The 25573-nt window shown below is 32.7% G+C and overlaps 5 protein-coding genes across 9 annotated transcripts; 2 read left to right on the forward strand and 3 right to left on the reverse strand.

Annotated features, from left to right (window-relative positions):
• Positions 1 to 1151: 1151 nt before the first annotated feature.
• On the reverse strand, positions 1152 to 4632 carry LOC106774610 (28 kDa heat- and acid-stable phosphoprotein). The gene is made up of 8 exons (XM_014661655.2): positions 4404 to 4632; positions 3171 to 3208; positions 2891 to 2971; positions 2678 to 2761; positions 2560 to 2594; positions 1836 to 1921; positions 1505 to 1570; positions 1152 to 1415 (listed from the first exon to the last, which is right to left on the reverse strand). Exons 1-8 carry the CDS (start codon positions 4468 to 4470, stop codon positions 1381 to 1383), a joined length of 492 nt encoding a protein of 163 aa, XP_014517141.1. The 5' UTR covers positions 4471 to 4632; the 3' UTR covers positions 1152 to 1380.
• A 146-nt stretch (positions 4633 to 4778) lies between these two features.
• On the forward strand, positions 4779 to 5791 carry LOC106775379. Of its 2 annotated transcripts, none has more exons than XM_014662497.2 (2): positions 4779 to 4926; positions 5172 to 5791. In XM_014662497.2, exon 2 carries the CDS (start codon positions 5198 to 5200, stop codon positions 5402 to 5404), a length of 207 nt encoding a protein of 68 aa, XP_014517983.1. In that variant the 5' UTR covers positions 4779 to 4926; positions 5172 to 5197; the 3' UTR covers positions 5405 to 5791. The 2 variants fall into 2 exon arrangements, with proteins under 2 accessions (XP_014517983.1, XP_022642636.1); XM_022786915.1 differs by lacking the exon at positions 4779 to 4926 and adding an exon at positions 4983 to 5088.
• Positions 5792 to 7773: 1982 nt separating this feature from the next.
• LOC106776256 lies at positions 7774 to 13398 on the reverse strand. Its single transcript, XM_014663649.2, has 8 exons — positions 12852 to 13398; positions 11522 to 11725; positions 10882 to 11373; positions 9864 to 9974; positions 9097 to 9282; positions 8588 to 8791; positions 8213 to 8333; positions 7774 to 8135 (listed from the first exon to the last, which is right to left on the reverse strand). Exons 1-8 carry the CDS (start codon positions 13260 to 13262, stop codon positions 8023 to 8025), a joined length of 1842 nt encoding a protein of 613 aa, XP_014519135.1. The 5' UTR covers positions 13263 to 13398; the 3' UTR covers positions 7774 to 8022.
• Positions 13399 to 15055: 1657 nt separating this feature from the next.
• Positions 15056 to 18292, forward strand: LOC106774403 (transcription elongation factor 1 homolog). Of its 2 annotated transcripts, none has more exons than XM_014661385.2 (5): positions 15056 to 15204; positions 15743 to 15864; positions 15956 to 16026; positions 17794 to 17815; positions 17912 to 18292. In XM_014661385.2, the coding sequence occupies exons 2-5, from the start codon at positions 15752 to 15754 to the stop codon at positions 17967 to 17969; spliced, it is 264 nt and encodes an 87-aa protein (XP_014516871.1). In that variant the 5' UTR covers positions 15056 to 15204; positions 15743 to 15751; the 3' UTR covers positions 17970 to 18292. The 2 variants fall into 2 exon arrangements, with proteins under 2 accessions (XP_014516871.1, XP_014516872.1); XM_014661386.2 differs by lacking the exon at positions 15056 to 15204 and adding an exon at positions 15245 to 15349.
• A 2389-nt stretch (positions 18293 to 20681) lies between these two features.
• On the reverse strand, positions 20682 to 24268 carry LOC106774397 (transcription factor VOZ1). 3 transcript variants are annotated; one of them, XM_014661378.2, is made up of 6 exons: positions 24041 to 24268; positions 23226 to 23483; positions 22977 to 23126; positions 22097 to 22589; positions 21285 to 21695; positions 20682 to 21093 (listed from the first exon to the last, which is right to left on the reverse strand). In XM_014661378.2, exons 2-6 carry the CDS (start codon positions 23451 to 23453, stop codon positions 21044 to 21046), a joined length of 1332 nt encoding a protein of 443 aa, XP_014516864.1. In that variant the 5' UTR covers positions 23454 to 23483; positions 24041 to 24268; the 3' UTR covers positions 20682 to 21043. The 3 variants fall into 3 exon arrangements, with proteins under 3 accessions (XP_014516864.1, XP_014516863.1, XP_014516862.1); XM_014661377.2 differs by having other exon boundaries at positions 20682 to 21695; positions 23969 to 24268; XM_014661376.2 differs by having other exon boundaries at positions 20682 to 21695; positions 24041 to 24267.
• Between the last annotated feature and the right edge of the window lie 1305 nt (positions 24269 to 25573).

Below are 25573 nucleotides of genomic sequence, written 5' to 3' on the forward strand. Positions count from 1 at the left end.
TATAGAATGTAATATTCTAATATTTTGTATTAGAAAGAATAAAATTAAAATAAAAAATATGTTTTTTGATGCACTAGTTCAAAAATGTTTTTTAATGTAAGTGGTTCTTTATCAGTTTGTTACAAGGTATCCACAAAAATTCTAATATGGTGGTCGTCGTCTTCCATTATTTTACATCCAAAATAATTTCCAAGTCAAATGTTAAATAATTTAAAGCGTATCAGAGATGAAAGTCTTGTATTATTTGTGAGAGCAATCTTACCAAAATGATAGTACAACTTTCAAATATAAAGAAAACTATTAAAATTATAATAAATAAAAATGGTATATTATGACTAGTAAATATACATTAAACCTGTAAATAAATAATATCATTGTGAAAAATATTAGGTTAAATGTATATTTACTTCTTAAACTTTAACCTAAAATTCAAATTCGTTGTATTTCAAACTTTTTGATACAATTTAATCATTAAACACAGTTTGATTCTAAAAAATATCATTTGTTTTTAAAGTTTAAATATAGATAATAATAAATTTTAATTTCACATCAAAGTTTAGGAATCAAAATTATATTTAAATCAAAAATATTTTAAAAGTATTTTGATTGGAAAAGTGGTAAAAAAAATCCAGGTCATGACAATTGATTAATAATAAGGTCGGGGTTTGAATTAACAAATCACCTAGATTGAGAAGGTTGTTCATGAATTCATGTTCTCTCTTTCACGGAATTCTCCTATACTTGCTGAACCGTATCATTGCAAGCAAGCAAATGATATGGTGTTGCAGATGGGAACCATTGATTGGGCAAGGAACTAAGAATACAGATAGAAGAGAGGAAACTGATTGAATTTTTTTCCAATGCATGCCGAACAGTTTATGGCGCATTTTTTTTTTCTCCACACCCCAAAGATTGCTCAAATTAAGTATCTGGATCCAACTGTTTCGATATAGTAACTTAATTTTCCTTAGAAGGAATGACATCCTTAACAAAAATTACTTCACTGACCATTTTTATTTAAAAGTGCACTTTAGTTGCCAGCTCAAGATTACAAACATATAAGAGGATGATGAACGATGGCTTTTTTGAGGGTGAAAACCACAGGTCTGTGTGGTTGATGAAAAGCTCAAGTGTTGTTAGGACTAAAAGAATGGAACAAAAGTAATTAACTCAGCTGTGATTAGGTAACATTTAAGAAGTCTATATATGTATAATCACGATTTTAAACCACAGAATAGGAAAATAATTGCATTACATGTTACCAGATTGGTATGGTAATAACACAATATAAAAAGGTAAATGGACATAATGTTGAAGTGTAGCAAGCAAGAGCACATATTCCTCCTACTAATTGGAGTAAAGTTGGCCTCATTACATTCTCTACTTTCGCGCTTCAGCCTTCTTCTGCTCTTTAGCTGAAACAAATTTACTTATTAGTTTCAAGCTTTTGGATATCGAAATAGAGTTAGCAGAAGAAACAGTATTCAGAGACTTAAGAGCTAACCAGCTTTCTCTTCTTCTCTCTTTTTAGCAGCCTCTGCCCTTTGCTGACGTATAAGAGCTAAACGTTCTACAAGACAAACAAACTAACCATAAATCATTGGGAAACAAGACAATATAGCCCTCACAACACAACCACTTCAATCTGCAAAGCATATTTTATTTTACAGAACTCATACAGCTCACAACGTACCATATCCATCAATAGTTTACATAAGTCATAACAAAATTAATAATAATACCAACAATCAAAGACAAGAAATTAAACAGAAAAGGATGAACGAATCTTTCAGAAACACAGGACAATCGTTTACTGTTCCAAATGCTACTGGTACCTAAATCTTTCTTTGCTTGTTCTGTTTTCCCTTGCTCTTGCAGCCTCATGTAGCGCTCATGGGCTCTCTGTTTCTCCAGCTCCTCCCTGCAAACAGATGTGAAATTTAAATATATTGATAAAAAATGTTTCAGAGGTTTCACTTTTAGTATTCCCACAAAGATAGGAATTGAAACAACTACACGTAATAATGTTCTGCACCCTGTTTAATAGTAAGCAATACACTCATTGATAATACTACAAGTTATGTCTCCCTTTTGTGTTCCATTACATACAGGGTGGTGGAATTGTGGATTCGTAGCAAGATCACCAGGGAACATTATGAAATCCAGATATTCCTGATATTCGTAGCAAGATCACTATTCTGTTTGTTAACAGCTATATATCCCTAAAATACTATGTTCATTATTATCTCTTATTTCACTTGGGGTGGTTGCTTAGGGAAGTTATCTGTTGGAGCCCTGTTAAAGATCAATGATGGAGGCTTGGGATGATTTTGTTGCCATATAGGAGTGTTCGTCTTGTGGCTTTATGTCATTATAAGTTTAGCATGCATTATGAGTTGATGACCAGTAGTCAAAACCCTATACCTTTCAACTTAATTCTATCGTTTTTTTGACTTACAGGTTAATTTTCAAATGGTAGGTAGGATCTCAAACTCCACCCCCCCCAAAAAAAAAAAAACCCCAAGGCCCGATTTTAATCGAAAAGCAAAAGTAGCTAACCTTTCACGCCTTGAAAGTTCTGTTGTTTTTCCAACCTGTAACACAAGAAAATAGCATTATTCTTCCCACTTCCAGAAAAATGTCAATATGAAGACCGAAAACAGAAAATTGAACTCACATCAACATCTCTGGCCTTCACACTCTTTGGCTTTACCAAGTTAGGATTTTCAATCTCAATAATCCCTTGAGTCCCTTTTTTCTTCTGCATACATTACATATCGATGAAGTTAACGTAGTTAGGATGGCAGCAGATCATATAAAGAAACAAGTCCTCGCTAAAAAAATTAAAAATTCAATCCATCCATATTAGTAATTGCTGCAAAATACTAACCGAAGATTCTTCTTCAGATTCTTCTCCAGATTCATCCCCAGATGCTTCCTCAGATTCTTCCTCTACGTGCTCAGCTTCTTTCTAATAAGTTGTAAAGATTATGAAAAAGAAAAGTTATAAAGAATATGGAGAACAAATTAATTCATATCATGTGTATATAAAAATTAATTGTTGCCATAGATGCTCTATGGAAAGAAAAACATTAGAGTGCTAGTGATCACATGTGTCTATGCTATGAGAGAGAGGTGCAAAATGAAGAGGAATGGATGCAGAAGAAAACCTGTTTAAAAGTTCGAGGACGGTTAGAGGTTCCAGCAACTGCAGTAGTCAAAAACAAAATTTAAGTTTCTGAAAGTGCTTTTTTTATTCTATCATTACGAAATATCATTTTTCTGTTTCTTTTCTTATGAGGGGTAGGGGGCCAAAAGAGGGTGGCATCAACAAGAATATTTTCAGCAAAAGTTTCAAAATAAAGGAATTGGCATAGAATTTAAAAACTAGTGATGCCTCCACAAAATATTAGCATACTGGAGCATAACTAAAATGACAGTAAATCCCAACAATAAAGCATTGAATTTCCCAGTATGCGATAATGTGACTACCCCGTACAAAAACGATACTAGAAACAAAAAGCGTATGACATTGAACTGATATATCATTTCACAAGCAATCACAGGGTTCAACTAATATCAATTTCTTCAAGTGCAAGTATTATGTCAAACCTACAAACAGTGCAAAATTCTAGAGCTTTGTCAATAAAATCCTTTATCTGCCCGATGTCTCAGTCCCACATCTACGATCCAAACCTTTTCTTCACAATATCCACTTTAGAAATGTAAATTCAACAAAATCTAAAAAGAAAAAGAAAACGAAATCGCAAGACAACGCAAAGATATCTGTAAGTTATAGTCCACAATAAGGAGAGCGACAATTTCCTCATTTGGGGTAAACTCACTGAAACACACCAAAAATAGCAATCTCAGCAAATTAAAACGGTCATTAGTACTTATTTTCTCCATAAGCATTCATGAAACAGTGGTTACCGTTCCCTCTCCACCATAAAAACATACAATTTTCCCTGATCATCAAAGGCCCTGACTCCCGTCTATTTACAGCTGTAGTCACTTCAAAGTTTATGGGGGAAAATCAAACAAAGCAGCACGGTACTCAACAGTTATAATCCAAACAAATGAACAGTAATAGAAATTCATTTCAAACAAAAACAGATATCCAGAATCCCCAACCGGGGAGTCTATCCAGATCTAACAATCCCAACAAATTCCATTTCCACATCAAAACATTCATGCACCACCCACATCCCGCTGTACATAAAAACAAGAAAATAACCCCTAATAGTTCACAAGCATATTTCACAACAAAAAATAACTATTTCATCAACGTGATAAGTTTAGGGAAGATAACCAAAAGATGAACACAAATAAAAAGTTATAAAAATTCCACTTTAAAGGCCAAAGGCGTAATCTTTTTGCATGTAATGGGAAAAGGGACTCACGGAGATCTTCCGGGGTGGAGAACTGGCGGCGACCGGTGGGCTTGCTTTTGTATTTTCCTCTTCCCATCTTATCGTTCAATTGCACCCACGCTACGCTACAATTTTCGAATCAAATTCTTCTTCCTTCTGCTATATTATGAGATTAAAGTTTGACAACAACAAAAGGAAGATGCACTCTCTTCCCCTTTATTCCAAATTCCAAAAACCCTAGTTAAACTCCACATAAATTATGTAAGATATTATATATATCAAAGACGCGAATTTAAACTATTGACTTTTTATTTTTTTTAATTTTTTGTCCTTATTTTTAGGTCTATAATCTTTTTTTTTTTTTTGAGAAAATATAGGAGTTGACCCATTGATAGCATTTTTTAATTTGGGTTAACCCAAATGGGCCATTTGGGCCCAATAGCTACAGAACCATGATCTTCAACCTAAACCCTAAAGCCCCTTCTTCTCTCTTTCTGCGACTCTATCAACAAGCATCGAAGCTCGGGAATTGAATTGAATTTCTTTACCTACAGTAAGTGCACAAACTTTTCTCTTTAAATTGATTTAAAAGTTCGGTTGTTTTGCTTTAATTGTAATTTTACATGAAAAGGGGGAATTTGTGTTTTTAAATTTGAAGGTGGCGGTGGTTGCCAAAAAAATTTGCTGATTTTTTAGACTTCTGTATTTGTACCCTGTGAGTTATTGTCGATTTTACATTCATGGTCTTTCAATTATCTGACCTTTGCATATAAAATGTTTGATGAAATGTGTTTGCAGGTGGTGAGGTTGCAGATTGGAAGAAGATGAAAAAAGGTGTTCATCCACAGAAGCAATGGATATCCTACGTTACACAAACAGGTAGGTTGATGCATGTGATGATGACAAAGATACACCCTGTTGGAAAAGTCTACCACTTCCGGGCTAAGCGTCAAATGGCCGAGAGTTTAGGACAGATTGCGAAGTTCAGACGCCGCTTTGGTCTAGAAAATCCAGCTGCCAATGAAAAATAACAATTTCAGTGGGCAGAAGGAACTTTGGCTTTTCATATTGGAAGAGAATAACAGGTATATTGGTGGTATACTCTCTATCAGGTTCTTTTGTAGCATTCAACATGTCTAGTTAAACTGCAGAAATGTTTCATGTCAAGTGATGTCTTTAGCAGTTGATATTTGCTTGTGGGTTTATTAATGCAAATTCAAGCTGGAGATCTTTGTCGACTCTTTTGGATATTACGAGGAAATTTATTGCTGCCTGATGTTTATGTTGAAGGGTGAAATTACCAGTTTGAATTGAACAACGGTATCTAGGGATTGTTTAGTTTCTTAGTATAAATCTTGTCTGAAACAACCATCTGCAATATGCCTATTTTAATTTGTTCTTTGATCGGTTCTCTATTATCTGCATTATCTGTGTCTCTTTACAAGTTTTAGAGAAGGTCAATGGAGGAAAATATGAATTTTGTGTCATTTATATGGTAGGATGAGTTTCCTGCAGCAGAATATGATTTTTTTCCACTGTCAAGATCCAATAATAAGTGAGGAAAATAGAATAGCAAACCAAATATGTAGTGAAGTTCGAAAATTCAAGAGTTATCTATTGCCCTGTATGCAATTATATGGGTGTAATATCACTTACATGGTTCTTTAAAATTCCAGGTTTTGTTGTGCTTTGGTCTAACCTCATATTCATTATTTGCTATGGCATTGTACTTGGCTTTTTAGATCTTAGTTAAGATTAAAACTTCCATTAGAAGTCTCACATTTTATGTCCAACCACGTCTCAAATATAATTCTTTTTTTTAAAAAAAAAACATATAGGTCTACTAAGTACTATTATTTTCATTTAAAGATTAAAAGAAAAGGTAAAATCTAAGGAGCATAAATAATACCATTTTATAATATTTTTTTTCTAGGAATCATATTTCTAATATTCTCCTTCTAATATGATGTAAGTATAGACACGATTTTTCCCCTATAGAACATGAATGCAACGGACTGTCCATCATTTCTCCATGAGAAAATTCAAACGTGATGTTTGTGTCGCACTAACATTATTTTATTTTTAACGTCAATATCCATATTTTTTACATTATTTTATTTTTCTTTTCATAGTTTTATAGTTTAAAAATAACACCTTAGTTTTTTTTTTTTAATTTTCTCCTAAATTATTATTCCCAAATCCTAAAGTGATGTATGGAGATCAAACTGGCTTTCATTAGTGATACATTTAAATGTTATTATTGTTAATGTGAAATTATTTATTTTTTTAAAATTAGCATTTAAACGGAAAAATAAGAGAACTTATTGCAATGAAAACACAACTTCAATATTTTTAAGGAATGTATGAATACTGACATAATATTTTGATAGAATGGTTAATTCAGCAGTTAAAAGTATACTCGGTTTCAATTCACTAGATGAGATTTCTTTATGTTTATTCTTTTATCACTAAGTAGACTAACTACGGTTGTTAAATGATTTTATTCGACCTAAAAAAAATTCAAATGCAACCTATTAGTGTTTAATGGGTAAAATCTTTCAAGATCAGAGAGGAATCTGGCCGTGATGTTTTATCAAATTTAAAGATACAACATGAGTCTAAAATGAAATTAATAATAATATGTTAAACCAAAAAAAATGTATAAATAAGTTAAAAATCTTCTAAATATGTTATTAAAAGTGTATATGGTTTAAAATCATTTATACTTGCACATTAAACAGTTAACTGAAAATCAATTCTACTCAACTTAAAACCAAATTACTAAAAAATCTATTTCAAATAATCTGACATTTTTATTTGTTTAATTACAGATTCTGTATTGCTGCTTAAAAGTTCGCAAATCAGGAAAACTACAAAGACTGCTACTAACCTAAGATACTGTAAAAGCTTCTAAAACAGAACAAAGGACATCTAATGGTCAGGAATTCACAAATCAAAACCACTCGAATGGTAACGATATCAGCCATTATGATGTGCTTGTTTTAGTCAAAAGTAGAAGATAGAGTTCATGGAAGTTGGGTAGTAAAAACAAATAAAAAAAAAACAAGCAATTTCACATAATTGATACGACAACGACTTTTCCCGTGGAACACATAAATACACCATTTGTTATTTTTACCCTCAATTTCCCCCATTTTTTTTTTCCTTACATTGAGGTTAAAATGCTTATATCTGCATTATCTTCAGTTTTTTTGTCAACAGTCTTCTAGTTATTTAACCAAGCAGTTTTTTCCAATTTTTACTCTTCTTCATGTCCGCTCATCCAAACAATGGTTCACTTTCTGATTTTCTTTATTATCTTCACCTCTTATTTTCTATCATATTTGCCTTTATCTTCTGTCAGTCAATCAATGCACAAATGGTATGCCAAGTATATTCATATTCAGAAAGGGTTTATGCACTATTTTGAAACAACGTGGTGGAGTTTCTTTTCAATTTGTGGCAAACAAAATGCTAAAATATTCAGAATGTCTAATTAAAAAGAAAAACTAAAAAAAAAAACTCAGGGCACAGCTTCTAATGCCTCAAAAAATTCACATCGGGAAATATAACGTTAACTACAATGTTCGGATCGGTTAGTCAACCAGTAGGCCTACCTAGCTAACATTACAATTACACCAAGAAAAGATCACCGGAATGGCCGGGCTAGAGCAAAATATGCATCTGGATTTATTGACATCAATAACTCTACTACGATAACCTTTTCTGGGAGGGACACCTTGAGACCTGGTTCAATGATACCTGCTTCGGAAAATCCAGGAGAACGGTTAGCAGCTTCAATAGCAGGTTAAACATAAAGAAGAGTGACTGATATTTACCTGGGGAAAGCCTTTTTCCTCTATACAGCTCCTTTGCTAAAGGATTAGCAGCCCAATGATTGACAGCCACCCGGCTCAAAGGTTGAAAGCCAACTATCTTCCCCTCGCTTGAGAAAACCACCTAAATTTCAAACAATTGCATGGGAAAAACATCAATTAATGCAGTATGAAGGGTCGCTAGACAAAATTGCAAATATCAAGACTAGATTGAATAATACAATCCAAACATGACATAACGCAATTATTCCTCCGTGTTCAGGAAACTCCAGTAGTTAATGAAATTAAATTCTAATCATTAGTCATGCCTTTGAACTAAAAAACATGCAAGCCAAAGGAGAAGATTATTAATTATAATATTCAGATTTTCTGGGGTACCTGGTAACTGGCAATGTCCTGTATGGGCAATTTTGCATCTGCGTTTATATTCTCTGAAGTAGAAAGAGTATCAACACCTTCAACTCTCAAGTAAGCTGGCAATTCTCCAATCCAGACACCAAAATTATCTTCAACCTTAATTTCATCCGACCAGCCAAAAGTGCTTTTTACTTTAGTAATGGCTAACACGCAATACTCTCCCAACTATCCATGAAAGAGATCCAAAAAAGGGATTCTTAGAAAGATGTATAAACAATACCAATATGCTAGGAGAAACTCAAAAAAAAAGCTAGAAAATTACCGACAACCTTTGTACTAAAGATTCAGTGTTGCAATATTGGAAAGTAAACAGTTTCAAATATAACAATAGGGCACAAAGCCATATGAAAAACAGTGTTCCAATGACAAGTCTTTTTTCGTACTGTGTTTTCATTGCGTCAAACATGGTATGCAGGCTATATATAAATACATAAAATAATAAAAGAAAAAGAAAATGATAGATTGCACACCTTTGTTGCATCCAAAAAGTCATGCACTGTAACCTTGACATCAGATGATGGAAGAGATCTATGTTCTACTGATTGTTTCCTTTCCTTGCATAACCAAGGCAAACAAAATTGACCGAGAGCACTAATTGCTACAAGAAATATACCACTTGCAAGGGTCACTGACAACAATTTAGGAAAAGAATTCCCCTACAGAAAAATAAATAAATAAAAATCAATTAAATAGTGTACTCTGTTTGACAATCATTCAAAAAACCAATTAGTAAGCATAAAGTATAACTAACAGAAAAAAAAAAAAATCAATGTGAACTATCTTTGTTTACTCGTTTATATATGAGTACAAGAAAACTATATCTTCAGCATTTATCTAAGCATCATTAACTGGTTAAGTTTCAACAGTTCTTCCTATAAAGAAAATATGACATTTCCTTCTTTTGGTCCTCAAAAATGGAAGCCACTAAATATGGTTCTTTTTCTAAAAATAAAATACAGGAATTGGAAAACAATATATTCTCCTGTTCACAATTGGAACACTCTGCATGATATTGAACAAGGGTGTTATTGGAAGAGTAACTCTATATATAGAAAGACATTATCATGTAGTTTCTTTTTACGCTCCAACAATTTGTTACCCTTTTATTGAACCCTTTGGCAAGTTTGGCAGAGGCAAAACCCAGACAGTTCCAATAGATTTTAACATAACACAAAAGGCCAAGTCTTGTAAATGATAAATTAGAGAATTTTAAGAAGAAAAAGGTACAATAGATTACCGTTTTATTGGGAACATTGGCAAACTTAGCAGCCATACCACAGGATAATTGCTTATCAGGTAGTGAATAAGGATCTACATAGTAGATATCTAGAGTTTCAGCCAACTGAACCTGCAATTTTGTTCAACTCATAACTGATGACATCTATACATGATATTAATGACACAGTTACAACAAACTTAAAACCACCACAGAACAACCCTTTATATACTGTAGATGTATTTGCAATAAACAGTGATAAGTATTGAACTAAAGACACCATACTCAAACTTACCAAACAAAACAGAAATTGGCAGAAGTAAAGGGCCCTGTCTATTTAGAATTTTCTTGTCCATGCGTCTTATTAGAAATCCCTTTATATAATTTAAAAGTCTGAACAAGGATCAACTAATTGTCCATGTTCCTCTTTTATATATGTGTGTGTGTGTGTGTGTGTATATATATATATATATATATATATATATATATATATATCAACTAAATCTTATAGAATCAAATGTTGTCTGTTGTAAAGAGACTAACGGGTTCTCAGTTTGCATCCCTTTCATTCTTTTCAACTTTTCTTCGATATTTAATTTAACCATTTGTAATTCTTTGCTTGTGTTTGTTTGCCTATTACTTTTCTCTTCCCAACAAATTGTTGCAACTGGATTTAAAAAAATAATAATTTAAAGAGAAAATTCAGATGAAGGTATACTTAGGTTTTAATGGTTATGTGATATATTGTAAGAACTTACTTTGACCCATTTGGTTCAGTTTTAGCCAACGGCCTCGTTTTAAGTGGTTAAGACATACTATCCTTTGTCTATCTAACAACTTGAAGCGAGATGCGAGGAGGCTACCCACCACTCAAACAAATATATTGACCGAAAAATGTTACAATCCTGTTTTCCCGTCATTTTAATAAAACTGAAGAAAAAATAAAGCCCACTGCTAAACTTTTCTTAAATAGCAGAGACTCGAGTCCCTATATTTAAAAATAAAAATAAACACTAAAAATAAGGAAAAGAAAAAATACCATTTGCGAGTGGGTCAAAACAACTTCCCACCTATTCCCTGCTGCAGACTTCTTCCAGCCTTCAATTTTGGCATCTCCCATTATCTTGGTATCGATTTCTAATCGATATGCAGGTACATACTCACTTGCCCAAGCACTGAAACCAAAACCGCCAATTTTCTCTAACTTTTCATAACATGATGGCCTCCACCAATGCCCCGACTTAATTTTCACAGTCTTGAAGCCATCCTTCATTGAATTATAATTATCCAGTAGACTCCGAGCATTTTCAACTATCTCGTCTTCAAATAATTTGGATAAAATAACTGCTGAATCTTTTGACTGTACACTTTCAGGCTTTCGAAACCAGTGAATGAAGCCATTTCTATTACCACCCAGTGTTTTATCAAGAAATTGTGATTGAGTGCTTTGAAGTGCAGACATGCAAATAGCTTCCGCAAGCACAGAGATAATATAGTCATTAGATGAGCTGAGAGAAAAAGATGCAGGAACCTGCTCATATGAAATGCATAAAAGAACTCAACACATCAGTATCAGGTCCACCTGCAGTACAGACATTATAATATGACATTACAATTTAAAAAAGGAACAGAGATAACAAAACTCACAAAAGATTCCAGAGAAACGATAATTTACAAACCTCTCTTGGTGTTTCAAGATCCTCCATCTTCCGTTCCTCTCCTGGTTGAAAGACATTCAAGTCATAGCTCCAAATCTGCTGCAAAACTACTTGCCGAAAGGTCATAGCAAGTATATTCTTAGACCCAGAGCCAGAAAATACATCTCTAGGAAAAGACTTCCTGAGCTTAGCAGCTTTTTCTTTGACTTTCCTAGCAGGTAAGAACTGTCAAAACAACAAGCTTTGAAATTCAATCCTCAAATTTCATTCCCACAAGCTCCCACCAAAGACAACATACATAATTCACACCAAAACATTTCAAAAAACAAAAAATATCCCGCAATTGAAGCTTAACATATACAAGCACCTCAAACATGTCCACATCACAGTTTCCTGGTTACAACATATACCACTTTTTTTGCTTAAAGAAAGGTATCTCCATGGCCACAAGCTATGGGACTAATTCCCCAGGAGGTAGAGATCTCTGAATTAGGCTCTATTACATCTCCAAACAAAGTCTTTGCTATACACAGAATCTGCATGCTTAAGAAACCTCTGGTGAATCTACCAACTGTGCTTTACAATGGTGATATAATATACGCCCGATTTCATCCCTAATGCACTCGTTGCTCGATATGTACAAAAATTATAGTCTATTTCTGGATAAATGTTTCCTTAAATGCTTGTAGAAGAATAAAATAAGAAAGTAAAACGAGTGTTTGAAAAAATTTCTCCAGAAGCACTTCTAGGAGAAAAATATAAAAAGAAAAAACGATTCTCTCTCCATAAACTAAAATTAGCTTATGTATTAGTTAATTTATAGAAGCCCTCCCATATAACTTCTTTAAATTCTCATTTTCGACTAAAGCATGAGCAAACTTTAACTTATGAAAAAACTCATTTCCTTTTTTTCTTCTTATCTTTTTCTCAATAAGTGTTTGTGGAGAAATTTGTCCAACCAGACTCAAATCAACTTTGCACTAAACATATATAGACGTTATCTCGTCTAACTTTTCTACAAGTTGAACTACATAAGTTGATTTTACCTTGGGAGATAAATTATTGGTCTTGCCTTCTTTGCTTTTCTCTTTTGTAGACAATTATGACCAAGTCACAGAACCTAAGTACAACCATCACATTATGCTGTAACGAACAGAGTTTCATTTCCAATTCAGTCATGCTATCTCCTACGCGCACCAATTGCACGAAACAGAACACACAATACACAGTTTTTTAAAACATAATAGTGTGCTTTTACAGAAGCCACTGTTCATTTCTTTCTGACAAAACATTTATCGCTCCCCTTTTCAAATTTCACGAAATGAAGTGCAGAAAATAAGACTGAACGAACCAGCCGAGTGGAGACAGTGGCGCGATCGCTTGAAGGAACAGGGAACACAGTTTCGACAACCATGGCCTCCATGCCGGCGTCAATGTGGTCGGAGGCAACCTGTCCGCCGTCGGCGGCCGACGCAGTCAAAGCTTGCTGGAAATCGACGATTCCGACGAGAGTGAGCTGAGACAGGTCGTTTTCGTAGGTTCTTACGCATGGGAGGTTCTTGCCGTCGGAATCCGCTATGGCTTGGAGCACTTGCTGTTCCGTCACCGGAATGCTTTTGGGAGAAGAGCAGGAGAGGGAAAAGATGGAATTCTTGGATTTGGTGAAGTGCAGGGTTGGTGAGAATTCGGTGTGGGGGAGAACAGGTGAAAACGGTGAGGAAGCGGCCATTGCCATTGTCATCGCGTTAGTGACGATGGTCATCGTCTCTTTTCCCTCTTATCGTGATTCAACGTAATACTACAGAATGGACTATTGGGCCACATCTTCAGAAGTTGGATCCCCTTAGCCCAAACAAAATGAGTGTTTCTCCCTACATTTCCAAAACTTCTTTCCGCACCTCTAATTTTTTCAAAAAGTTCTATAAGGGTTCTTTATAAAAAAATAATTAAATATGTTTTGGGTTTAATTCCTACTCGAACCTTTGATTGTTTTTAGTCGTCATAGTTTTGAAACTACTATTATTAGTCCTTACAATTGAATGGTGTTAACTTTTGTTTGATGTCGCAAAAAGGCGAAGCTACGTCTTATGCTAACTTGCCTCTTCACTCTTATGCTAACTTGCCTCTTCACTCTCTGTCACGTGCTTGAAAACTTCGTTCGTCTTCTCCGATAGACCAACCATGGTTTTGCTTCTTGTTCACCATCACCCCAATCGTGCAACCGCCAGAGTCATAAATAAAGCAAACATCTCCATTCTTCACCTGAAAAGAATCCAAAGAGTGAAGCTCTTTCTTCTTCCTTGCGAGTTATCCATGAATTTCTCATAAATCACGTGAAACTCAAACAAATCCAGAAAACGCGAACAACCCCAATCACAGATCACATCGTATGGAAGACACACACTAAATTAACTTCGACTAATCGAAAACCACTACTAAACGAAATTCCAAATCGTGAGTGCTGCAACGAACCCTAAATCACCCAAGCCTCTCTGCCATCGCACCTTCATCTCGCAAGCTCCCCTTCTAAAACTTAAGTATTTTTAAACTAAAATAAATATTTACAATAAATTTATTTTAAAAAACTAAAATTATATACAATAAAATATAAAAATGATTTGAATATACTTTTATAATTATAGAAAATTTATTATTACTTTTAGCGTAAAAAAAATACACATGGACATTTCACTACTTAAATATAAAATAATTGATTTTTTAATCATCTGATAATCATTTTTGGTGCCCACATTATTATTACCAAATTTTTCCTTTAAGTTTTATAATTATGTTTGTACTATTTTTTATAAATATATTTTAATCTACATTTATACTTATATATAAAAAAAATGTTCTTTTTGGTGTTTATTTTTATTTTTGAAGGTATCATTTTATTTAAATTTAATTTATTTTTTAAACTAAACTGTTTATTTTTTAAATTTAACCACATTTTAAAATAAAATAAATAAAAGTAAATTTTAAAATAAATAAAAAGTAGTTAAAATTAAAATTTGTAAAAATTATTGTATTTATTTTTATAATTATAATTTTATTATTTTCTATCATAAAAGAATGAATAGTGTATTTTTTTCTAGTATACGTATAGAAGATTTGCCTCTATTCATATTTGTTGCTCTTTAAATAATATGTTTTAAACTAAAATGATTATTTTATCAATTTTAAGTAGCTTTTCATTAAATTTAATCCTTATTTTTTTTCTAAATCAAATGATTTTCTTAATTATAAAATTAGCTATAAAATAAATAAAAATTATTTATATTTTAATTTATTATATTAATAATACTAGTTTTATTATTTTTATTATCATAAAAATAAAGACATTTTATAATAATAATAATAATACACGAGCAAATGTTTTTATTAACAATAACATAGTAAAAATAATAATAAAATTATTAATGATATAATTTAATTTACCATAAAAAAATTATATAATGAGAAGTGAGCAAACTAATACTACGAAATATTTAACAATAATTATAATGAATAATAGTATCTGTAATAATGTGATGATATAAAAGAGACCTGTAATGGGATTTTCCATACCTACACGTAGGGAATCCAAAGATTGTTATATATATAAATAAAAGGAAAAAAGAGGTTCAATGCATTGGGCTTTTACTTTTTCTCCCTCTTTCACCATCCTTCTGTCTCTCACGTCTCTTCTCTAGGGTTCCATCAAGGTATTTCTTGTTCTTTCTTTTCCGTTCAATTATTTTTTTTTGTTCCCTTAGTCTTTTGTGTGGATTGATTTCCCTATATTCTTTATGTTGTTTGGCTGCTTAAGAAATTCGCGGATCATTAGATTTTGTGTTTCCTTTGATTTGGGTAACAATTTTTTTTTTTCTTACATTCGTGTAAACCGATGCCTTACTGAGTTTTTATGTCGCGGATTCAAGAGAGAATACTTTAGATATTATTATTTTTTCTTTTTTTATGCGACTGATCAAAATTTTTGATAGGTTTCCTTAGAACTATTGTTTGCGGTAAATTTTAACAAAAATTACAATCAATTTTATCTGTTGGTTTATAATTTGTGTTCGACCTTGAAAAACAGCAAAAAAAGATTGGTTGCGTGGGTTGATTGCTGGAGAAGTTTAATTGTTTTGTGGGTCTGTGGTTGGTTTTTCTAATGAGTCATATATGTATTTTCAAACTGTGGAACTTGGAGAAGTTTTCATTTCCCTGTATTTTTTATTTTTTTTTTTATTTTGAAAGCAGGGTTAAGCAATGGGGAAAAGGAAGGCAAAGGCAAAGCCTGCTCCAAAGAAAAGAATGGATAAACTTGATACTGTCTTCAGCTGCCCTTTCTGCAATCACGGCAGCAGTGTTGAATGCCGCATGTAAGCACTTCTTATTACTTTTAAGGGATATGATCATGGTATAGATGGATCTTACTTGGTTTGGAGCTCATCTTTGGATTTCTTTTGTCAGTGACATGAAGAATTTGATCGGGGAAGCTACTTGTGGAATATGCCAAGAGAGCTTTAGCACTACCATCACAGGTTTGTATCAATGGTCCTTGTTTGGCATTAGTGACATTGATGATTGTTAGAAAATAAATGATATCCCAAGATTATTCCAAGATTATTGAGAGAAGATATTGTTACAATTGTCTACACTAAAATAACTTATTTACAGGAATAGTCTTGCATTATTAGAAGAACATATTAGCATAATTATAGGAATAAAATAGCATAATTATGGATACTCTCTCTTGTATATATTTCTGATATTTTCAATCAATATACATAATGCAGAATTCCTTCTATCTGTCCTTGTTTCCATGGCTAACTATGGAAATGCACAAAATTCCAATAGTTCTTATTCTCTCCATCATTTTGTCCATCTTGGAATGGTCCTTGTCTCCAAATCTTTAGATGGAGACAACTATTCAACTTGGTGTAGAGCCATGGTCATCTCTTTGAATGCAAATATACGAGTCAAAACCCAATTCAATACCACTATAGCCAATGTACGAGTTGACAATGGAAGGGAATTTTTTTTGAGATTCTTTTACACAAGGTACCACTTTCCAACATTCGTGCACTTACATATCACAACAAAACAGGGATGTCAAGTGCAAACATAGACATATCCTTGAGTCACCACAAGCTCTTTGTTTTCAAGCTCATTTTCCTTTATAGTTTTGGGCAAAATGTGTTTCCATTGCTATTGATATAATTAATAGGTTACCCACACCTCTTTTTTCACGTCAGATACCTTTTGAGCACCTATATGGTAAAATCCCTTGTTATTCACACATTAGAGTTTTGGATGTCTTGCTTAAGCTGCTAAAGTTCGTGTTTCTCATAAGTTTGCTCCCCATGCCCAAAGATGTGTTTTTCTTGGTTATCCTCTTGGCTAAAAAGCTTACAAGTTTACGTTCTTGAAACTCACAAAGTCTTCACTAGTTGTGATGTTGTCTTCTATGAGAATATTTTGTTATATGAATCCTTTGACACTTCCCCAACCACCACCACCATAGACCCTATAATACCTAATGCTATCCATGATAATCACCCGAATGAGACTCCTTCATACACTTAACCAACACCTACATAACACATACTTGTGCCTCCCATTACTTCCCCCTATGGTTCTCTTGTGTTGTCCTCAATGATCTCATGGTTCTCTTGGGAGTTCTTGATGTTCATTCTCCAACTTAAGGGGAAGTATTAGAAAATAAATCATATCCCAAGATTATTGAGAGAAGATATTGTTATAATTGTGTCCATTAAAATAGCTGATTTACAGGAATAGTCTTGCATTATTTAAGGAATAAAATAGCATAATTATGGATATACTCTTTGTATATATTTATGTTATTTTCATTCAATATACATAAGGCAGAATTCCTTCTATTTGTCCTCTTTTTACAATGATGTCTGACATTGGATATGAAAATGAGAATTAGCTAAGTGGTATTTATAGAATGCAACTTCACATTGGTGATGTTCCCTTGATACTTATTCGACTAAAAATGTAGTTACATGCGTGTGCTACCTAGCTTTTAAGATCTCTTACCTCATCAGATTCTTTGAATGCAAGAAGAGAAGAAAATAATTTATTCCTACCGATGGTGAATTGTCATTTTTGGTAGTGTTTAGCAGAACATCCTGGATAAATTTAACTCCTCTTCATACTCAATTTAAAAAAATGCGTGTCCTTTTCTTTGATGAGATTTGAAATGTTGACACAATAGTATGTATCTGCTGAGAGCATACACATTACAAATGTAGTTAGTAACTATTTTTTTCTTGTATTTGCAGCTTTATCAGAGCCAATAGACATGTAAGTTAAATCAATATGCGGGAAACATTTCTCATATCTCCATTCCTGCGTACAGTGTATCATTCTGACTCAAGTATTTTGTTTGCAATTATGCAGATACAGTGAGTGGATTGATGAATGTGAAAGGGTGAACACTGTTGATGATGATGCTTAGCTATGTTCAGATCGCTGTTCCTCACGGAGTAACTGGCCTATTTTATATTTCCAACCTCTATTTAGTCAGTTCCTGATGTGAGCACTGGTAATAATTGAGTTATGTAATATTATGTTCAAGAGCATGGGAATAATTGTCCTGTTTAGATGAAGGCACCTTGATTGGAATAGTTTGTAATATATAAAGATGTATGCTGGTTGCATATCTAAAGTGTGTAATTTAGGCCCTCTGGAATGACTTGGGAGACTGGGGCTAATATGTAGCTTGATGGACTTGGATTTGGATTCAATAAAAGTTAATGAATTCCTACTCACCCTTTTCAATAAAAGAAATAATAACTCTTTTACTCTTTTTTTTGTGTGTATTTTATGGACTAGGACACTAAGAGTTGGTCATATTTCATTAAATTGTAATTGTGGATGGGGGTTTGATGTTGATAATTGATTGAATACATTAATTAGGGCTTGTAGAAAGTTATACAGAGTGTTCAAGATATTAGACAAATTTTACTGGAGATATTTTTATGAGTGTATCTTCGAACATGGGTGTAAGATATACCTTGGAGAGTGTATTTCGCTTAATTATGATATATTTAAACATGTTTTTGTACTGTATTAGAAAAATTGATCTTCATGAAATTTATAACTCTAAATGTTATCTAACTAATGATGCTTGTTTCATTCGGAAATGATATTTATGAGACTCAGTTATGTTACTTTTAGTGATCAGAGGCTAAACTGCGAGAATTAAAATAAATTTTATATTCTTTATTATTTTAGACATAATAACTAATTAAACTAGATTTTAAGGTCTATATAAAAGTAGATATTGTATTAAATTTCAAATAAGATACGAATCGTCTTGGTATAGTCAATATAAATCTATATGCTGCATTTAAATTCTATAAAGATCATAAAAATATAAAAGAAAATGAATAAGATAAAATAAAAAACTTAAAAGACCTAACAGATGCAGTGATGACTTTTCATATAAAAGAACAAAGCAAGATTCAATAATAATAAAATTAAAAACTTAAAAGATGTAGTGATGACTTTTTATATGTAAACCTTATGTGAGTTATGGAATGTTGTGCTATATGAGTTCTTTTGATTTGTTTCAAGGTGTCTATAAATTAGAAAAACGTAACTTATGTTTTACGTGTGTTTTGAAGATATAAGAAATGTCTCACTAATGTAAAGTCTTATTTAAGTTTAATCATTTGATATACAACAACATAAAAATTAAGTTAAAATTGATTATTTGATATATACAACAAGTAGTGTATTTTTTCTTACATGTTTATACAAAGTTTTTATGGTCTTTGTATCTTATTTTATATAACTTACTAGCTAGGAACTTCTCTTTTATTAGTGTGATAAGGAACAACAATCACCAATTATTCTATCTCAAGTGAGTCCTGTTAGATTTTTTATAGTTAAAAGTGGTTTATAAAAATCTTCTTTTAGTAGGATCTTATCCATTTATAAAAATCTCCTTTTAGCATGTATTCTAAAACTACTTCATACGGACAAATTTATATAAAAATACCACACACATTTAGAGATAAAAATATCAGTGCATGAGTTAATTAATTGAATATGTGTTGGTGTGTGTGACATTTATGTGATTAGTTCTATATTAATCTTCTTATATGTGTTTATTTTTTTTATTTTTTTTTCATTTCGACTGAACGTCACTATATATTATTAACATGATTTTGAGAATTAGGAAGAGGTTACAAACATTATTTTGACCTGTAGGAAAATGTTGTGAGTCACAAAGTTTAACTTTTTTTTTTTGTATTGAGTTTTTTATTATGTGTAAATAAGAGACAAATAATTCTTTGTTTCGATTTTGTTTTGAAATGTTATTGGTAATTCATATTATTCAAAACTTGCAAATATATCTTTTAAATTATTTTACTTCAAATTCTCATTATCTTAATATTTTTTTAATATTATTTACCTTTTATTTTAGACATTTTAAGAGAAAGTTTTGGATAAAAGGTTTCAGAATTATTTTCACGAATTAAAAAAGAAATCATCAATATTATATAATTTTTTACGTAAAATTTAAAAAGATTAATATAGAATTGTCGCAAATGTGTAGCGTTAGTATTCGGCTTCGCAGCATCTATAGAGGTTGAACTTTTTAACTCCAAATAATGATATATATATATATATATATATATATATATATATATATATATATATATATATATATGTATGTATGTATGTTCCCCAAAAACGATTCTTTTAGTCAGGTTTATCAAGTTCATGTAAGATGTTTGATTTCATTATTTTTATCGTTAATGCATATTAAAAAAATATTACCTTTTAAATCTGCAATTGAAGTGAAAATAATTATTAAGAGAAAATTATTGCAGTGGCTATTACTTCTGGAGAGACTCGTATCGTGCTTATCCCAAAGGAAGACAAACCTAAATCCCTAAACTTGTAAAGTGCACTTCCAACAGATACATATATATGGAAAATGATATTTTAACACTATTTTTTTACATCATTTTGACACTGCACACATTGTGATTGGACAATTTCAAATTAAAATCAAAGTTTATTTTTTTAATTTAAAATCGTCTAACCAAACTTTAACACGTGTACAGTGTCAAAATTGTGTAAAAAAAAGTATTAAAATATCATTTTTCTAGATAAATACTCCTGAACAGTTGATGACCAACAGAATAAAAATAAATAAAGTCGAGAAACTGAAAATATAATTACTATATTTGCAACAATCATAACCATATCGGATAGAAGAAGTCACTTTCTAGCAATGACATAAAACAAAGCAGATGATTATCTATGCCGACTTTTGGAGATTGATTTTCCCTTTGAGTTAAAGATAGATTTTCATCAAGGGAAAGAAACATTATTACATAGCCAATGTTATGTGCCCTAGAAAGTCTGTCCTGCAGACTGCATCTAATTCCTCCATACTGAATTACTGCAACGTTGTGCTGATGATTTCTAGCTCTCACCAATTGTTGGTGATCTTTCCAAGTTAGAATTTTGTATCCAGCAGCTTCTATAATGCAGTACTTCTGTGAGAATGAACTATTCACAATGTTTTGACAAGGAAAAAAAACCCCCTTGTCTTGTTGTTCCTAAGAAGAAAAAGGAAAAAAAAAAAAAGGCAAAGTTATGTAAGATCAATGATGTCACATATAGTCACTTGTGTTGTCAACAACAAAGTCATATGGTGCAGTTAAGCCGTATTGATAAGGTGGATTTAGTAGAGCAGCTCTGTTAGAAGCTGAATAAACACCACCTCCTATGCCAAGCTTGGTTCTACTACCTTTGGCAGACCGTTTGTTACTATCGGAATGAAACTCAGCAGAGAGGCTTCCCATGTGCTTCTGCAGATCAACAACCGAATCACCTGTTATTATCTTTGCCTTTGAGCTCTTTTTCCCATCAACAAGCTTAAGTTCTAACCGATATAACGCACATGCATCACACATGCTGATTTCATACTCGTAAAGGTGCCACTCAAAAAGGTTCAGAGGTTGAGGGTCCATGTAATATGATCTCTTCAGCCCTCCAAACTCATTCATCACTTGCTTTCTAGATTCATGCCATCCACGCCCGCTATAATCCGGCAGTGACCTCTGCTTTCTATTCCCACTCTCAAAAGCCCTTCTAGGTTTATCAAAGAAAAGCCACTCCCTGATAGTCTCACCCTCCAGGACACAAATATCAAAGAGTTCTGCAAGCGAATAAGAAATTATTTAAGTACTTAACAACAGCAATGTTATTCTCAACTTTTATTTTACAGCGTCACAAATCACACAAAGTATATAACCTTTAAAATACAATTTATTTTTATGAGTTGAGAATGTAAAGAGTTGTTTCATGGCCAATCAATAAGAAATCATGTGAGACATGACTTTCAAGGTAACTATAATAATCAACAAACTTAATATACATGGCAATTTTTGACAGATTGACTTCGTAAAAACTCTTTATATTGATAGTGCACATAGTCTTTAGACCAATTATTTCAAGAGTCAACAATCTTATTATATATGATATTATGATGGAATGATATACACGATTGGTGATCCTAATTAAATTGTATGTGATAATGAGACATCAACTTTAAATTACCAGGTGCATTCCATGGAGATTTTGCAGTTGCTGCTCCCTCACATTCTGGGATGCCAACAACTTTTCCGTGTGCCTTTGCACTAAGAGCTGCGAAAAGTAAATTATCCTTGAGTCCAATTCCCCCAGGTCTTAGAACTGGGGTCATGCCTGGTGGTCCTTCATTTAAAGCAAGAGCAGCATGAAAGCTACTGCAATAATCTTGACACCAGTCCAACCCTTGAACAGGTCTTGGACAGTCCCAAAGTGCGCATTTTGGACCTAAGAAAGCAGAAGGAGGAGGACACGCCCTTGGAAGATAGCTAGATATATGAGGAACACCACCTTCCTCACAAAATCCTGTACCCGCATAAAAGCTGTGATCCAAGTCCTTATTGAATTCAAATTGATGAAGTTCTAAAGCAGGTCCGTCCAAGTTGTTAGCTTCCATGTTGGGAACTCCTACTGCGGAGTGTTTGCATTCTTTAAGTAATAGAAATTCTTGTTCATGCTGGCCCTGATTTCAGTTAAACCAAGAAATTCATGACAACTATGGCCGATAGCTAAAATGCGGACAGGCATTGAAAGCGTAGTACTATTACGAACGAAAATTAGACTTAGAGTTCTAGGGGTGAACTGCCTTAATTCTAACAAAGGACTAAATCACCACCAAAGCCACTCTTCTGTCATTTGAAAACGGAATATTAGAAAAATACATAAAAAGAAAAGCCGACCACGTGAAGGAGAAGATGTGAAGTTATAATCATTTATTTTTACTTTGCATTAGAAGAGATCAAACATTCTGAAGCACACACTATTCTATCTACAAATTTTAAATAAGGCTCAAAATAAATGAATTATGGCCAACATGGATGAACAATCCCAAAAGGAAGAGGACACACACCTCTTGGACTATCACCCTAGCTCCAGGCTGCATAGTCTGATCATTAGGTTCAGGCTTGGGTGCAACTAATGGACTAGTGGCATCATCTTCCTCCTCACAGAGCTGCAATAGCCTATAGACATCGGTCGAGAATGAACCAAGACTACCACCCTATAGTCAACCATACAACAACTCATCATTCCACACCATGAATATTGTCATTCAAAGTTCACACGTGTCAGCCACAAATTCACAATTGGAAAAACTTACTTGTTGCAGAGAAGAAGCTGGAGAAGGCTCATTGAGCTCGGCCTTCCACTCACGAAGCATTTGATGGAGTTGCTCCTCAAGGAGTGCCACATCAATCGTTCGGCTCTCCTTTCTGGCAAACTGCAGATCCAAGAACATGACCTGTAGATCATCAACATGGTTCCTTGCCTTGTCTTTAAAGAGCCTGTGTGATGCGGACTTGCAGCTGCTCTTGGAAATTTTCTTCATCACAAAACTTCAGTACCTTCCTATAAGACACTGAGATCACCAATATAAAGTTTCAGTCTACCACATAAAAACCCGGAGAAAGAAAATTAAAAGATGCAAACAACTTCCAAGTTTATCATGATCACTGTCATTGATCAGGAGCATATTCCAGCTCACACACCCCACTCCAAAAGTCCAGAGATTCTAAAACCAAGATTCTAGCATTCACATCACAAAGATAAGTCAAATCATAGTAAAAGATTCACCCCCCCATTTTCAATTTATTAACTAAAAACAAAATGGCAGGATCACGAGTTCATATTCTGATGAAAACAAAAGCATAAACAGAGATCAAATAATCAAAATTATCTAGAAACAACTCAAACAAATGGAAATAAGGAAATCAAAAAGATTAACCAAATCCAATAAAAAACATTGAGCAAGGCAACATAAAACAAACTCCATCTCCAAAGCAAAAAGACTATTAGCTCCAATGAACACGAGTGCACAACTAAATTCTGGAAAGCAAAACCAACCAATGTCATGATCGCAGTTTCAGCCAAGAGACCAAGACCCGATTCAGAAAAAGAAAGTTCATTCACGCTCACCTGAGACTCCAAATTTTCTATTGAAGATAAAACTCAAAAGGTTCAATACTCTCTCGCTTCAGAATAAGATTTAAGGTGAGAAACTCATATAAAGAGATGGAAAGGGAGAAGAGAGAGAAACTCCATTCCCTCCCTCTCTCAACTGATGAGATCAGGGTGTGAAAGGGGACAATCACAAAACAGAAAAAAGCATAGGGACATTGCAGTTACAGTGAATTGAAGATTGAAGAATATATGTTGCTGAATATATAATATTAAATATACCCAATGTCTTACCCGAAATAACGGTTATAACCTCCATTATTTTGTATTTTCGATAGTTACATAGGAAAAACTTTCATAAATTTTTCTATCATGAGCTGGGTTCAGAAATATAGTTTGCACATCTTTTATTTACATTACGGTATATTTTTTTTAGGAAGATATGGTAAAGATATTTATGTTATGATATATTTTTAATATATTTCAATTGTACTGATGGAACAAGGCTAATAATTTGGTGCCAAATAGTCATAATAGTTATTGACAACTACTACTATGTTGCATATATTTAAAAATTTATTAATAAGTAAAACGGTATCAATTGTCGAAAAAATAACATAAGAAAAAGAAGTATAAAATTTAGGATAATAACATCTTCAATCCATGTAAAATTCTTAAAATATTAAATACGTTATCTAAAAAATTGTATTATTTTTTTCCTTCTAAACATTAAATATATATTTACACATTTTTTTATAATTTTATTAATAATAACAATATATTAAAAATTTACATGAATAACCGTGTTAAGATAGTATTAGATTTACTTCTAACCAAATTCACTTTAACAACAAAATTTACATGTTAAAATCGTCACTAACCTTCCGTCCAAAAAGACATGTTAAAATTTTAAAGGAATGACTATAACTAAAAAAATCGGATAAAGTATTTTATTTATTTGAAATTTTATAAAAACATAAAATATATTTTGCCAAAATTAATGTAAAACATAATACTTACGGTAATATTAAAAAGGACCTTTTAAAGGTACAAAAAGATGTTTTTTCTCAGGCTATACGGGATGTCGTTGTCCCATAACTACCCCAATATTGTCACTTAACGAGTTAGATCGCATAGATCATACAGAAAGTGGTCCATAAATTGATTGTTACCAAGTTGATGATTTGCCAACGTTTCCTCTTCCAATTAACGGATGGGTATATTGCTTTATTTTCTTAGTCGCAAGTCGTGAAAAACATATATGCAACAACGTAAATCAAACTTCTTTTTGTGTACAACAATAATAATTAACGTATTAAGAATAAAAGGACTTTTGGTCTCATTAATGAAAAGGGAATTAGCTCACCGAACAAATTTTCCTTTTTATTCTTTATTCAAATTTCCCCGTTGGTTTTACATAATGTTTTTTTTTTTTTTTTTATTTCCTGCAACTATTGGTTTCAAGGATATGGTATAAAAAGGGACAGAAGAATGACAAACTGTACAAAAAAATAAAGAAAAAACAGATTCCTCTTTTCTTGGCACATAATA

Source organism: Vigna radiata, chromosome 10 (genome assembly GCF_000741045.1).
Source record: "Vigna radiata var. radiata cultivar VC1973A chromosome 10, Vradiata_ver6, whole genome shotgun sequence".
NCBI classification, from domain to species: Eukaryota; Viridiplantae; Streptophyta; class Magnoliopsida; order Fabales; family Fabaceae; genus Vigna; species Vigna radiata.

Coding starts and splice junctions, on each gene's coding strand:
- LOC106774610 (XM_014661655.2), bottom strand. CDS start 4,470: ATGGGAAGAGGAAAATACAAAAGCAAGCCCACCGGTCGCCGCCAGTTC. Junction 2,762..2,890: donor AATCTGAAGAAGAATCTTCG/GTTAGTATTTTG, acceptor TAATGTATGCAG/AAGAAAAAAGGGACTCAAGG. Junction 2,595..2,677: donor TGAAGGCCAGAGATGTTGAT/GTGAGTTCAATT, acceptor CTTGTGTTACAG/GTTGGAAAAACAACAGAACT.
- LOC106775379 (XM_014662497.2), top strand. CDS start 5,198: ATGAAAAAAGGTGTTCATCCACAGAAGCAATGGATATCCTACGTTACA.
- LOC106776256 (XM_014663649.2), bottom strand. CDS start 13,262: ATGACCATCGTCACTAACGCGATGACAATGGCAATGGCCGCTTCCTCA. Junction 9,975..10,881: donor TTTTGACCCACTCGCAAATG/GTATTTTTTCTT, acceptor ACAAAATTGCAG/GTTCAGTTGGCTGAAACTCT. Junction 8,334..8,587: donor AGGACATTGCCAGTTACCAG/GTACCCCAGAAA, acceptor TTTGAAATTTAG/GTGGTTTTCTCAAGCGAGGG.
- LOC106774403 (XM_014661385.2), top strand. CDS start 15,752: ATGGGGAAAAGGAAGGCAAAGGCAAAGCCTGCTCCAAAGAAAAGAATG. Junction 16,027..17,793: donor CTTTAGCACTACCATCACAG/GTTTGTATCAAT, acceptor TTGTATTTGCAG/CTTTATCAGAGCCAATAGAC. Junction 17,816..17,911: donor TTATCAGAGCCAATAGACAT/GTAAGTTAAATC, acceptor GCAATTATGCAG/ATACAGTGAGTGGATTGATG.
- LOC106774397 (XM_014661377.2), bottom strand. CDS start 23,453: ATGAAGAAAATTTCCAAGAGCAGCTGCAAGTCCGCATCACACAGGCTC. Junction 23,127..23,225: donor CAGCTTCTTCTCTGCAACAA/GTAAGTTTTTCC, acceptor GGTTGACTATAG/GGTGGTAGTCTTGGTTCATT. Junction 22,590..22,976: donor CTAGGGTGATAGTCCAAGAG/GTGTGTGTCCTC, acceptor AACTGAAATCAG/GGCCAGCATGAACAAGAATT.